Genomic DNA, 12556 nt, shown 5'->3' with positions numbered 1-12556 from the left:
ATTGGTGTCCACTGCGTTGTTGTCCGCTACATTGATTAATGCTACATTGTTGACCACTAGAATTGTCCGCTACATTGTTGTCTGTTCGTTGTTGCCTGCCCTCGCGTTGTTGTCTGCTTATGTTGTTGTCAGCTTATATTTGTTGTCTTATGTTGTTGTCTTTCACGTTGTTGTCTGCTTTCGTTGTTGTTGTCCGCTATGTTGTTGTTGTCTGTTCACGTTGTTTGCCTGCCTATGTTGTTGTCTGCTACATTGTTGACCACTACATTGGTGTCCCTACGTTGTTGTCGCTACATGGATGTCTGCTACATTGTTGACCACTACATTGAGGGTGTCCATACATTGTTGTCTGTTTACGTTGTTGCCTGCCTATGTTGTTGTCTGCTTATGTTGTTGTACATCCGCTACATTGATGTCCGCTACATTGTTGACCACGACATTGGTGTCCGCTACGTTGCTACATTGAACATAGTAGTATATTTTCATACCTAGACTTAATATAAATAAAATACCCTAAATTAAATAAATTAAAATTGAATAAAATGGGTCACGGTTGACTGATCATCAGTTATCCACAGCTGTACCCCGTCACTTTTTTTCAGAATGATTCACTGTTAATTAATCAAACCAAATCCACCCTGTACATTAACCAGCTGTATAATCCAACAACAAGGTCATGACAACATGTCCACCATCTGGTTTCCTTCCAAAAAAAAACGTTGGGTGACTTTCTGACAGCTTTGCGCACGTGATGACATATAGGTTGTTGTGAGGCAAAGCCTTCATAGCCTTTGTTCAGTCAGACAAATATAGTTACTGACGTCAGCTTCAGGAAGAGAAGTCAGGCCAACTGGTTGCGAGAACAAGAGAAATCAGTTCAGGATAGTAACATGGCATTTAGCCGTGCCAGGATAGTAACATGGCACCTCCAAGTGCCCTCTCCGGGACGGGAAAGAGATCCTGCCCTTAGTGGAGGAGTTCAAGTATCTCAGGGTCTTCTTAATCACAAGTGAGGGAAGTATGGAGAAGGAGATCAACAGGCGGATCAGTGTGTGATCCGCAGTAATGGGGACTCTGCATCGGTCTGTCAAGGTGAAGAAGGACCTGAGCCTCAAGGCCAGGATCTCGATTTACCGGTTGATTGACATTCCTACCCTCATCTATGGTCACAAGCTGTGGGTAGTGACCAAAGGAATGAGAACGTGGATACAAGTGGTTGAAATGGGTTTCCTCCGCAGGGTGGGATCTCCCTTAGCGATAGAGTCATTCGGGTGGGGCTCTAAGTACAACTGCAGCTCGTCCGCATCAAGAGGAGCCAGATGAGGTGGCTCGGGCACCTGGTTAGGATGCCTTCTGGACACCTCCCTGGTAAGGTGTTCCAGACATGTCTCACCAAGAGGAGGCCCCAGGGAAGACCCAGGACTCACTAGAGAGATTATGTCTCTCAGATGGCCTGGGAACGCCTCAGGATTCCCCCAGAAGAGCTGGATGAAGTGGCCGTGGAGAGGGGAGTCAAGTCTGGCCTTCTCTGCTTAAGCTGCGGCAGATCTTGGATAAGCGAAGAAGATGGCTGGATTTTTAGGTTTTTGGCATTTAATATTTAAGTTCTTCCCATTAAAGGGAACGACAAATCTTTGCAGGAAAAAAAGGAGGGTGGTAGTACCTGGTAGTAAAAAGACACAAATACTTAGTAGTTATGGCGTATACACAAGAACACTGCTATTCTTTTGGCTGTAAAAAAATAGCACTTGGCTTGGAAAGTAGTTCCATGGGCCTTTGGGTCATGAAACACACATTCCTGTGAAGGTTCCATTAAATAAGGTCGGACTGCAGTTGGGATTTCACGGTTGAGAAAACACACAGTGGCAGCTGCAGAACTCGTACCTGTAAATGTATGGGAACGGACGACGGCCGTTTAACCTGTTATCAAGGTAACATTTTATGGGTTTTTGAGAAGAGACCGCGAACATGAAAGCAAAGTATAACAACTCGACAAGAGTGAGTGCAGACTTTTATACCTTTTCATCAGACATCTGTGTGTCGGGCATGCAATCCTCCTGTTAAATTATGCAATTTGTCATTTCACTTTGCCTTCAGCATTATTGACTGATCTTCTCCAACAGATTCACTGATACTGTTTACCATTTCCTTCTTAGCTCTCATGTATTTTTTGAAGGTTGGACATCTGGTGGGTTGCTGTAGGTGTACAAATACTTCTCTCTTTCTTACACTCCCCTCCTCAGCAGGTTCCTCCTTCAAGTATATTATGGGGAAGAGAGAGTTGCAGAGGAAGGCTGAGGAGCCTTTCAGAGGCATACATTAATAACAAGAACAAACTGTGCTAACATTTTCTTGGCGATTTATGTTTTTTGCATGGGATGACCACGGGATTTGCTCCGGAGCTCTAAATGTTTGATGCGTCATGTACCGTGTTACATCACAACTGGAATGTCACGCAGTCACGTCATGGGTTTTTAAAAAGCACCAGCACCAATCTACACATTTGCAAAACATTCCTTTATTATAAATAAATCTCCATATTTGTATAAAAAACTGGCATGCTTCAACCATGGCATTTTACAGGTTCACAACCCAAGGCTACCACCCGGTTAGCCGAGACAGCAGGAGGAAACACACTCATCTCATTATGCAAGGGCGATCCATCAGACAACGGTGAGACAAGAATGAAAAAATCGTCACGACCACAAAAATACTTACAAGTAGAGAGTAACAACAAACATGTTTGAATCTCATAGATTTTCTCTTACATTTCTCTTTTTAAATATCTTTTTAAAATTGAATCTGTTAAATCTCTTTCCCGGCCCTACCTTCGTCCTTTTGGATATAACATGTAAATGTGTTTTCTTTTTCTTTTTTTTTTTTTAAAGTCGCTTTTTTTTCTTCTTTTTTTAACGTTTGTAGAGTTTAATAGTTACACTGTCCGCCACAGTGTCCTATGGTATGTCTTTTTTCGTGTTGTCTCTTTTTACTTTTTTTCTTTTTTAACAGGTGAGTTCATGGTAGGACCAATGAGCTGTGAACAGCGGGAAAGCAGGCACACTGACTGGCTGTTGATGTGGTCCCAACTCTCTGTGGTTTGATGCTGAACAATACAAAATGTCTCATGCTTGGATTCCATTGGGCGCTCTGCCTGTGCATCAGTTTTTCCAAACAATCGCCGTCAAACAAGAGCTTCTTCTTTTGCCTGGCACTGCCCCAAAGACACGCCCCCATTTTCTGTCCAATCCCCTTCTCGCTCTTCAGTTGTCCTTTCAGATGGCCTGATTGCTGTAGCTGACATATGTCGTCTTAGTTGATGAAACTGAGTCAAGATGGATATGGGGTGGGACATTGGGGGGAGGGCGGAGGGGGAAAGGGTGTGAAAAGAAGATTTATTCATGGAGGGAGAAAATGATGGGGGAGAAGGAATGAGTGACAATATGTGGGTGAGAAAAGAGGAGTGGAGTGAAAATGAATATAAAAGGAGACACATCGGAGGGGTGGAGTGAAGAAAAACAGGGATAAAAACAGAAGAAAGTGTAGTTGAGAACAGATTTTTGCTACAGATGGTCATGTAACAGTGTCACAACTACGGTCCACCTGAGTTGTTAGACTTTTTTGCCAAACCCATTATGTCTTGTGTTCCCTCAAGCATTCTTTGGTAAATGTCAATGTTTTTGCAGCAACTGCAGGCTCCTAACTGCACTAATGTTACACCCTGGCACTTTATTTTCTGTTCTGCCTCTTATTTGCTGTCACACTGGTAGAATAATGGAAAGAGGCCCTCGATTAAAAAGAATAAATATCAAAGAAATAACTCTTTTTTTTTTTCTTTTCCATTTATTTCAGACTTTTGAGATATTTTTGCCAAATGATAAAAAATGTGGACTCTTAATGTTACACTGAATAGATAAATTGTTGTGGAACTCATTAATGTGTAAACTTTTGAACAGTGAAGTATATGAGGAGCTAACTTGGCAGTTTAACTATTGACTAAGTGAGTGAACTGTGACCTGCGTCTTTCACTGATCAAAAAAAAAATGCACCAGTGTAACGGACAAACTCTACAAACAGCTCAGACACACGTTGAGCACGAGTTAGACTGTAAATATGCTGATTACAGACGAAGACAAGCGTGCAAACGCAGCCACGGAGACCAACTGACACACGGACACGACTGAACGACATGCTAGATTGAAATAGATTGATGCAGGCTTGCACAAAGGAAAGCCGCACATGCACATGCAATCAACAACCTGACACAGCCGACAGTGCAGTCACACGGCAGTCGCCGGAGAACCGACTCAAAACAAACCAAAGCTTTGAAGTGGATGCAACAAAACTTCAGAGCTCTGAATAAAACACACACACACACACACACACAAGCCTTTACAGAACTGCCACGGTTTCTGACATGCAAAATTTGAAATTATAACTGAGTTTCAACTTTGATTAAAACGAAGCAAATCCAGAACTTTGAGTAAGACGCACTTCACATCAAAGTGTAAAAAGTACACAGGGAAAATGTTTGTTTGTATGTCTCTTTGGCATTTGACAAGCAATTATATATGAAATGTAAATGTATTACCCTTTTCCAGGGAGGACGGCTAAATAATTTGATTGTGAGAGTAAAGAAGCAGCAGCGGCGTGCAGTATTTCAATTCTATGTATGTGTAATTTTGTGTTTCACATGCTGTTATATTAAACATGGAAGATTACAGTGTTCAAACCAGTTTAGTATTGTTGTGTGATGCAGTTAAAAATTAGTAAGTGGGCATTTGTGCATTAATTATCTATATATATGTGATTATTTTATTAGCTTATTATATGTATAGATATAAAACTTGGTGTTCTCTTACTCACTGTTGGTCTCCATGCTCTCACATAGTTCAGTCTTCACCTCTCCGTTGGGCCGGTCTCCTCCCTTCTGAGTCAGTTTTCCCGACATGGTCGCAGCCGTCACAATCGCCTGCATAATCATAATGAGAAAATGTAGGTATTGTAAATATAGGGATTCAAAAGGTGGCATGGAAACAAGGAACGGATACATGGATTGTTCTCTCTTTAAGTTCAATATGATTTCTATTTTCATCAGTATCTGATTCAGTGCAGATCAGATTTAAAAGGTTATTTTACGGCAATACTGCACAGTATTTCCAGCACATTCTGGTTGTATTCCACGGAGCCTCAGACATGACGTGGGGAAACAAATTAAATTTATGGCCAAGAAATAATTAGTTCCCACGAAATAGGTAAAACATTCGCACGAAATACTTATTTGTTCCCCCAAAATAGGTAAAACAGTCACACGAAATACTACTTTGTTCGCAGGAAATACTCATTTATAGCCAGGAAATACTTATTTGTTCCCACGAAATAGGTAAAACATTCACACAAAATACTACTTTGTTCACAGGAAATACTCATTTATAGCCAGGAAATACTTATTTGTTCCCACGAAATAGGTAAAACATTCACACGAAATACTAATTTGTTCGCAGGAAATACTAATTTGTAGCCAGGAAATACTTATTTGTTCACAGGACATACTAATTTGTTCACAGGACATACCAATTTGTTCCCACGAAATACTTATTTGTTCACAGGACATACTTATTTGTTCACAGGACATACCAATTTGTTCACAGGACATACCAATTTGTTCACAGGAAATACTAATTTGTTCACAGGAAATACTAATTTGTTCACAGGACATACCAATTTGTTCCCACGAAAGACTTATTTGTTCACAGGACATACTAATTTGTTGGCAGGAAATACTTATTTGTTCCCACGAAATACTAATTTGTTCACAGGACATACTAATTTGTTGCCAGGAAATACTTATTTGTTCCCACGAAATACTTATTTGTTCACAGGACATACTTATTTGTTCACAGGACATACCAATTTGTTCACAGGACATACCGATTTGTTCACAGGAAATACTAATTTGTTCCCACGAAATATTAATTTGTTCTCACGAGTATAGTCAGTATGTGAGACGTGTATTTTACAGTGCATACTCAACTCGTCCTCACCTTGAAGCTGCGTTTTCGTTTAGGTACGTTCTGCTCAGGGTGGAAAAGGATGATGTAGACTTTGGGCATGTAGAGCATCCCCAGAGACACAGAGGCAGACAGGCTGAGGGAGATAGTCAGTGTGGTTGTTTGGATATACATCTAGACGGGGAGAGTGAGAGAGAGCGAGAAACACACACACACACACACACACGTGATGAGACGGAGAGACAGAGAGGGAGAGCGAAAGTCATTTATCACATTTCAAGTTGTCAGACATGGTCTTTGTAATCATCTGACTACAGATAAGCCTGGAGAGGAAAAGAGAAGGAGGACAGATGGGAACGGGGAGATGATGGGGAAGTAAAAGATGGTCTAACAAGAGCAAAATTAGCACAAAATATCTGCACTGACAGCAGCGGTGACACACAGACAGGTAGATCAAGTGGCATTTGAAATGATGGCACCAATGAAGTTGCTTAATTGCCCGTGTGCTGTGGCGCACAGCTCTTTGTCTAACAATGTGAGATTATTGTTAGCATTTTTTGGCAGGCAGAAATACCATATGGGTGTGGTTTATTGCATCAGGAAAGTCCATAGTGGCAGAGATTGCACAAAATTGACTTTCAGACGTGTTTGTCTGGGAGTTTGAGTATCTAGTAGTTGAAGCTGGGCCTGTATGAGACCATGCAGGAGCAGGAAACTTTGTTTCTCAGCAACTGAACTGTCGGTGAACTGCACTTTCCCCCCGCAACACAAACAAAACGACACAGAAAATATCATCTACTTTAGTTGAAGTAACTCTTACTAAAGGGCAGATGTACTGTATTTTAGGCATACAGTCAATACCGTTATTTACTGGACGTCCAGCTGAATTATCTTATCAGACCACATTGATTCTGCAAAGATGGAGGATACACAAGAAGACAGTCAGGCGCAAGAGAGAGAGAGAGAGGATACACACTGCAGTGGACTCTGCACTACAGTCGTGGTCCTTAGTGAGATTCAGAGAGCAGTTTGGAGGAGGACAGATGTAATGACAGGCTTCACCCACATCCCCGACACAGCTGACAAGCTCTCAAGACACAGGGCTCATCAGGCAAGAGAGAGAGACTGCAGAACAGCGTGGTGGAGGGAAACTAAGCATGGAAGAAAAGATAAAAAAAAAAAAAGCAAAGGATATCTAACAGAGGAGTGAGGGAAGAGAAGGAAGGAGAAAAGCACACGAGAAATATTCATGATCACGCTATGAGGCGCGGGACAAGAGAACAGGGAAATGAGTTGTGACACTGATCAAGAGAGACAGTGGCTGACTCCACACTGTCAAAAAAAAAGAGCAGACACACTGATTGAGGCAGTGGTAAGTACAACCTGACATGAAGCAGACAGTAGAACAGAGAGAGACTACACCTGCAGCTCTACTGAAACTAAATTCTCACATGCCGGTGCAGAATTTATCCTCATTTATGAACGAGGACAGTTTGTGGAGGTATACGTAAACTATCAATATTGAACTGCTTATGAGAATGTTGGCCGATCAGATAAATCATTAAATTAAAAACAAAACATATATATGATGACAGAAATACTACAGATGAGCATGAGTTTTATTACCAGGGTAAGCTCAATATGTATCTTTTAATTTGGTAAATGAATTCAGAATCTCCTGTTACAGGAGGGTCAAACTCATTTGAGTTCAATTAATTAAGTGCAATTTCAACAATTATGCAAATCGGCAAATTATGCAAAATGTTACCATTTACACATGTGCATAACAACTTACAGATCACAGTGGATCTACAATGGCACAAAACATTTCGTCACAGGTATATGGAAGTGAAAAACATAGTATTTGACATTAGCAGACTGTAATTGTGATGTGAAATCTTAACAAATTCATCCTGCGGGCCGGACTGGACCCTTGGGTGGGCCAGATCTGGCCCGTGTGCCATATGTTTGACACGCCTGCCCTATAGGCTGTTAAGTGCTTAATTTATTCTTCAAGAAGAAGGGTTCATTGAGAGAGGACATACGGTCATTTGGGAAAAACGTCAGGCTTTTCAGCAAATGTCATAATATCCCTGTATTATTTATGACTATGTTTAACCAGACCAAATACAAACTGAACACTTCTTATGACTCTTACCTCCAAAAAAGCTCAATAAACTCCTCACATGGACATCCTGGGGTGTGTGTTTACAGGTATTAAAAAAATGCAGGTTTTTTTTGTCTTCTTATTTGTTGTTGAGTCAACGTTATGATTCATTTAATATCGCATTTTTAGTCGCGATATAAAGTAGCAATAATTGTGCGGAAGTCACAAAATTAGACCGTTTTTCTTTAAATTCCGTTCTTAATAAAACGAGCCAAGTGAACTTTGAACTGTGACATATTTCCAAATTTCACAAATTCAAGTAAGGATATAGGATATAAGGCATTCTATGTTGCACATTCTTATAACCTCTGTATATACTGTATGTTTAAACATAGTAAATCCAAGGGTTAAATCTACTATTAAAAAACATACCTGAAATGTGCCTCATGAATGAGTGACCATTGGCTCGGGTGGTGTTCAAACCTCAAACACACGTCCTTAAACCATTAATCCTTAATGCAAAATCTGATATCATGAACTGGAAACGTGTTTTTGAAGGGGTAAAAGTTTCACTTTCCATGGATATCCTTGGTTTCAAACTGAAATGGGCCCTTAAAAACATGCAGGAGAAATAAAACACACAACTGCCTGAAGGTGTGAATTACTAACACTGACAGTAGCCAAAGGCAACGGGGAGCCATAAACTGATGGCAAGCGGGCGAACACAAATGTTTCAGTATGCACTGAAGGTGTGTATGTGTGTGTGGCATTTACAAAACAAACTTGAATTTGAATTAATTAAATCCATCCAAAAAAATATATATATCAAAAATGCAACAAACTTAACGCGGAGAATTACAGAGTCATTATTTATTTATTTTCTAGCGTGATGGCTGTGGTAAAAAAAACAAACAAACACACTGCCCGCAGCTCCCCTACAGGCTCCGATTGCAATTCACACATAACTCCCATCTGCTGTCTTCCACCTCAAGCCCCAAGACAACACAGACACACACACATATTAACACAATGCACTGCCATGAGACAGCATTTTACACTTCAGCGAGCGAGACGGGAATGCAAGGGGCGAAAAGATCACGAGAGGGAAAAAAAATCCAAGAGGCAATATGAGGATTCATTTCAATGTCGCTGTATTGTTTCTTGTTCCCATTTCCTGCCAATAAATCACACTCAGTTGAATTGCACTGATACGTGGAGCAGTGAGAGGCGCTATCGAAAGGGAGCAAACGACAAAATAATTTACTTCTTTTGTTTGTTTGTTTGTTTTTTGAAGGAAAAGAGAGACATCAAGACAGGGAAACGGAAAGAAAAGAGTGAAAATGGAATAACCTGCAGGGAAAAAGAGCAGAAGTGAACAGTGAAATGATGAGAGGGAAAGAGAGAGATTCCCCCTTAAGCCGTGAGCTTGCTCTTATCAAAACGGCAGCGAGTCTGCTGATAGCGGTTTCCATTACATGTAGCCTTTGGTCCGACTTTGTGACAACCAGCTGTTATTTACAAGAAGACTCACATGCGTGCGCACACTCGCGAGCTGCTCCACTTTGCTGGCGATCGCTGATAACAGCTCCAAAAGCGTGCAGTGCGAGAGCGCTCCATTATCCCAAAAGTCACATTCAGAAAGTCGACAATGGGCTGCGGATGGCTGCATACAAAGTGTCGCCTGAAGGTCTGAAACATTCACAGACACTGACTCTCTGGTCTGCAACAGGTAGTGATCAGTGGCAGTGGCTGGTCTTTGAAACAGGGATGCGAACGCTGTATTATGTAAAACTCAAATGCTTTAATAGTGTTTTTATTATATATCTCTGAGCAAATAAAACACAACCAGCAGCTATTTGTCGACAGACTTCCCTCACAGAATCCACACAGGACTTCAACAGGACTTGTCAATCAAAAACTGGTTCCGCCTTTCAGACAGTCCCTCCAATCTTTATACAGAAGCCCAGCGTCTGTGCCCGCCCATGGAAGCCCAGCTTCCCTGGAAGTGACGTTTTCCCGTTACATGTTGCCATGACACCACCGGAAGTCAACGTTCAGGATTTTCTAATTCTGTTAAAAAGTAGTATTAAGCACCTTTGTGTTACCAATGTTTGACTTCTGAAAGAACACAGGTCCTTATTATAAGTTTCCTGTATGTATTCATGACATTTTATGCTAACCCTTTTGTTATGATAGTTTAACGCAGAAATGAAATACACTGAAGAGAACAAGGAAAATGCATGAAAATAGCACGAAATAGCTCCTATATATCATTCTACCACTGTTCTGCCAGGCCAACATGGAAAATACAATATTATTTGAGTGCGATGTGTGTTATGTTTTGTTTGCATTTTTAGTAGTGTAACAATGAAAGGAGGAATCTTTGCTCATCTTGTAATCCATGGGGTTTAAAGTACACATGTGATGACATTTTAGAGCAAGCTGAGCTTCCCTTGGAGTGATGGCTTATGTGTTTTTGTGAGAGGGGTGGGGAAAAAAAACAAAGCCTGTTACTCTTTGGACACACTTTTGACTTCCTCTTCCTTTTAGTCCTATGGATAAAGGAAGTGATGCTTTTGCTAAATTGCTAGTTGGGTAAAATTGTATCAGTTGAATTAGCAGCCGCGTGCTGATAGCACTGGAGTGTTATTGTTATTTCCAGGGGACTCGTTTTATTCGGGGTTCATTAGGAAACTGCTGATCGAAGGATTTTCTCCCACTGAGCAGCTTGTTATTTTTCGATTAACTCTTAAATGATAGGCCCGCTGTTGTTTTAGCGCTCACCCTTTTTATTTTTTTTTACATGCGCTGATCACCGCTATTTATAACCACAGATAGCGGCGCCACTTTGCACATAGCTTTATTATTTTCCCCAGCGACCTTCTCTATCATAGGGAACCAATTTGCCAGAAATAATATTGCCCGGTGTTTTTGTCCACATCCTGCATCACTATTATGATAAGCAACGCTCCTCTTATAGCACGCAGCTCAGTGAACGTGTTTAAAGTTAGAATCAGAGTGACAGGAGGTCAATTAAAACTTCTTTTCACGCCACATGAGAGGCGACGTGTGTCTCATGCTGTGGCTGAGCTGCACCATATATAATGCACATTCTATAAGAAATTCATGGAACAAATTAACCTCCGTCTAATACATGCAAGCAGCAATATGTGACATTTAGGACAAGTCTTGAGGCACAGAGTGTATAAATGCATTAACATTCACTGCCAAATAATGTCAGTCATAATGACACGATGTTGTTTAATCAGTGCATTTAATACCTGGGGTGCCATTCTTAACAATGTGACTGGAAATACGTGAGTGATAAGTTGAGAAAGGTACACAAAAAAGGGTTAACGATTCAAAACACGGATTGGGCAACGTGGCCACATTTGCCCAATTCCCGAGAGAAAAGCACAGAAGACAGAAAGACAGATGGTGTGAATATGAAAGACAGTGTGGGTAACTAAGGGGAGAGAATTAACAAAAGGGAAGTACAAAAAAGACCAACTCAAAAGTAGAAAATCGCTCGTCGACTGACAAAAAGATCAAGACGACAAAGAAGTGGAGAGAAAACAATAATTAAGAGGGGGAAAAAAAAAGACGGGCATGGCAACGCCGCGATGAGACGGAGACTGAAGGGATTCAATTCATGGGCATGTCGTCTGTGAGGGAAACCTTAGGCCTGTGACATTTACACGGGAGCTCACACATTTTCAAATTAACGCCGCCTCAAAGTTCAACGCGGCGCCGAGGTTTTGCTGTCTGTTGCCGCAATTACTCGCGTTACGTGTCGCTGTGAGAAGGACAAACACCTGTGGAGGCATTTCACTACACATCACCATAAACCTGGGCTAACGCGGCGCGGCCTGAAGTGACACTGTCGCCTGTTCTGTTAGAAGTTTGCATTTTCTCCAGGTCCTTCGGTTTCCTCAGTCTCCTCCCACAGTCCAGAAACATGCAGAGGTTTGAGGTTTGGTTTGTTGGTGTAAATCTGAGAGTAAATGGGGTATGATGATATGATGGACCACCTTGTGCCTTATTTCAGCTGGGAATGGCTCCATGAACCTCATGCGGAGGATAAAACGGTAGACAATGAATTCATGAATTCCCATAAACCTTACTATGAATCCCTGTGAGCTCCGAAACCTCCTGTCACTCATTCTTTTTACTTATGTCCCTGCAATCACAAAACCCATCTTCAATCTCAGACAAAGACGCTGCTAAAATAACTCATCGGAATGGATTGGCGGGAACTGATTGGCAGCGGCAGACAGATCTGCTGCCGATTTGCATAAAGCTACACTCCCTGTTGCTGTGGAGTCGCTGAGATCTCTTGCCAAATGTCACGCTCTCTCCTTCTTGTTTCCCAGCTCTCAGCGGAAAGAAACGACAATGGGCCAATTTGTTTCATGTCCTGAGTCAACTAATGGTCAGAGGC

General features: G+C 41.4%; 1 protein-coding gene across 3 annotated transcripts in view; it reads right to left on the bottom strand.

The window, feature by feature from the left end:
* Positions 1-2498: 2498 nt before the first annotated feature.
* grm8a (glutamate receptor, metabotropic 8a) overlaps positions 2499-12556 on the bottom strand; it is a 225456-nt gene continuing 215398 nt past the window's right edge. For 2 of the 3 annotated variants that reach the window (XM_044022483.1, XM_044022485.1), the window contains 3 exons: positions 6042-6182; positions 4864-4969; positions 2499-3322 (listed from right to left, as the gene is read on the bottom strand). In XM_044022483.1, the coding sequence (XP_043878418.1) occupies positions 3273-3322; positions 4864-4969; positions 6042-6182 (297 nt within the window). In that variant the 3' untranslated portion in view covers positions 2499-3272. Of the gene's footprint in view, positions 3323-4859; positions 4970-6041; positions 6183-12556 lie in introns of all 3 variants that reach the window. The other variant, XM_044022484.1, reaches the window with a different exon arrangement.

Source organism: Solea senegalensis, linkage group LG3, assembly GCF_019176455.1.
Source record: "Solea senegalensis isolate Sse05_10M linkage group LG3, IFAPA_SoseM_1, whole genome shotgun sequence".
NCBI lineage: Eukaryota > Metazoa > Chordata > Actinopteri > Pleuronectiformes > Soleidae > Solea > Solea senegalensis.
This window is presented reverse-complemented; position numbering and strand designations above follow the sequence as displayed.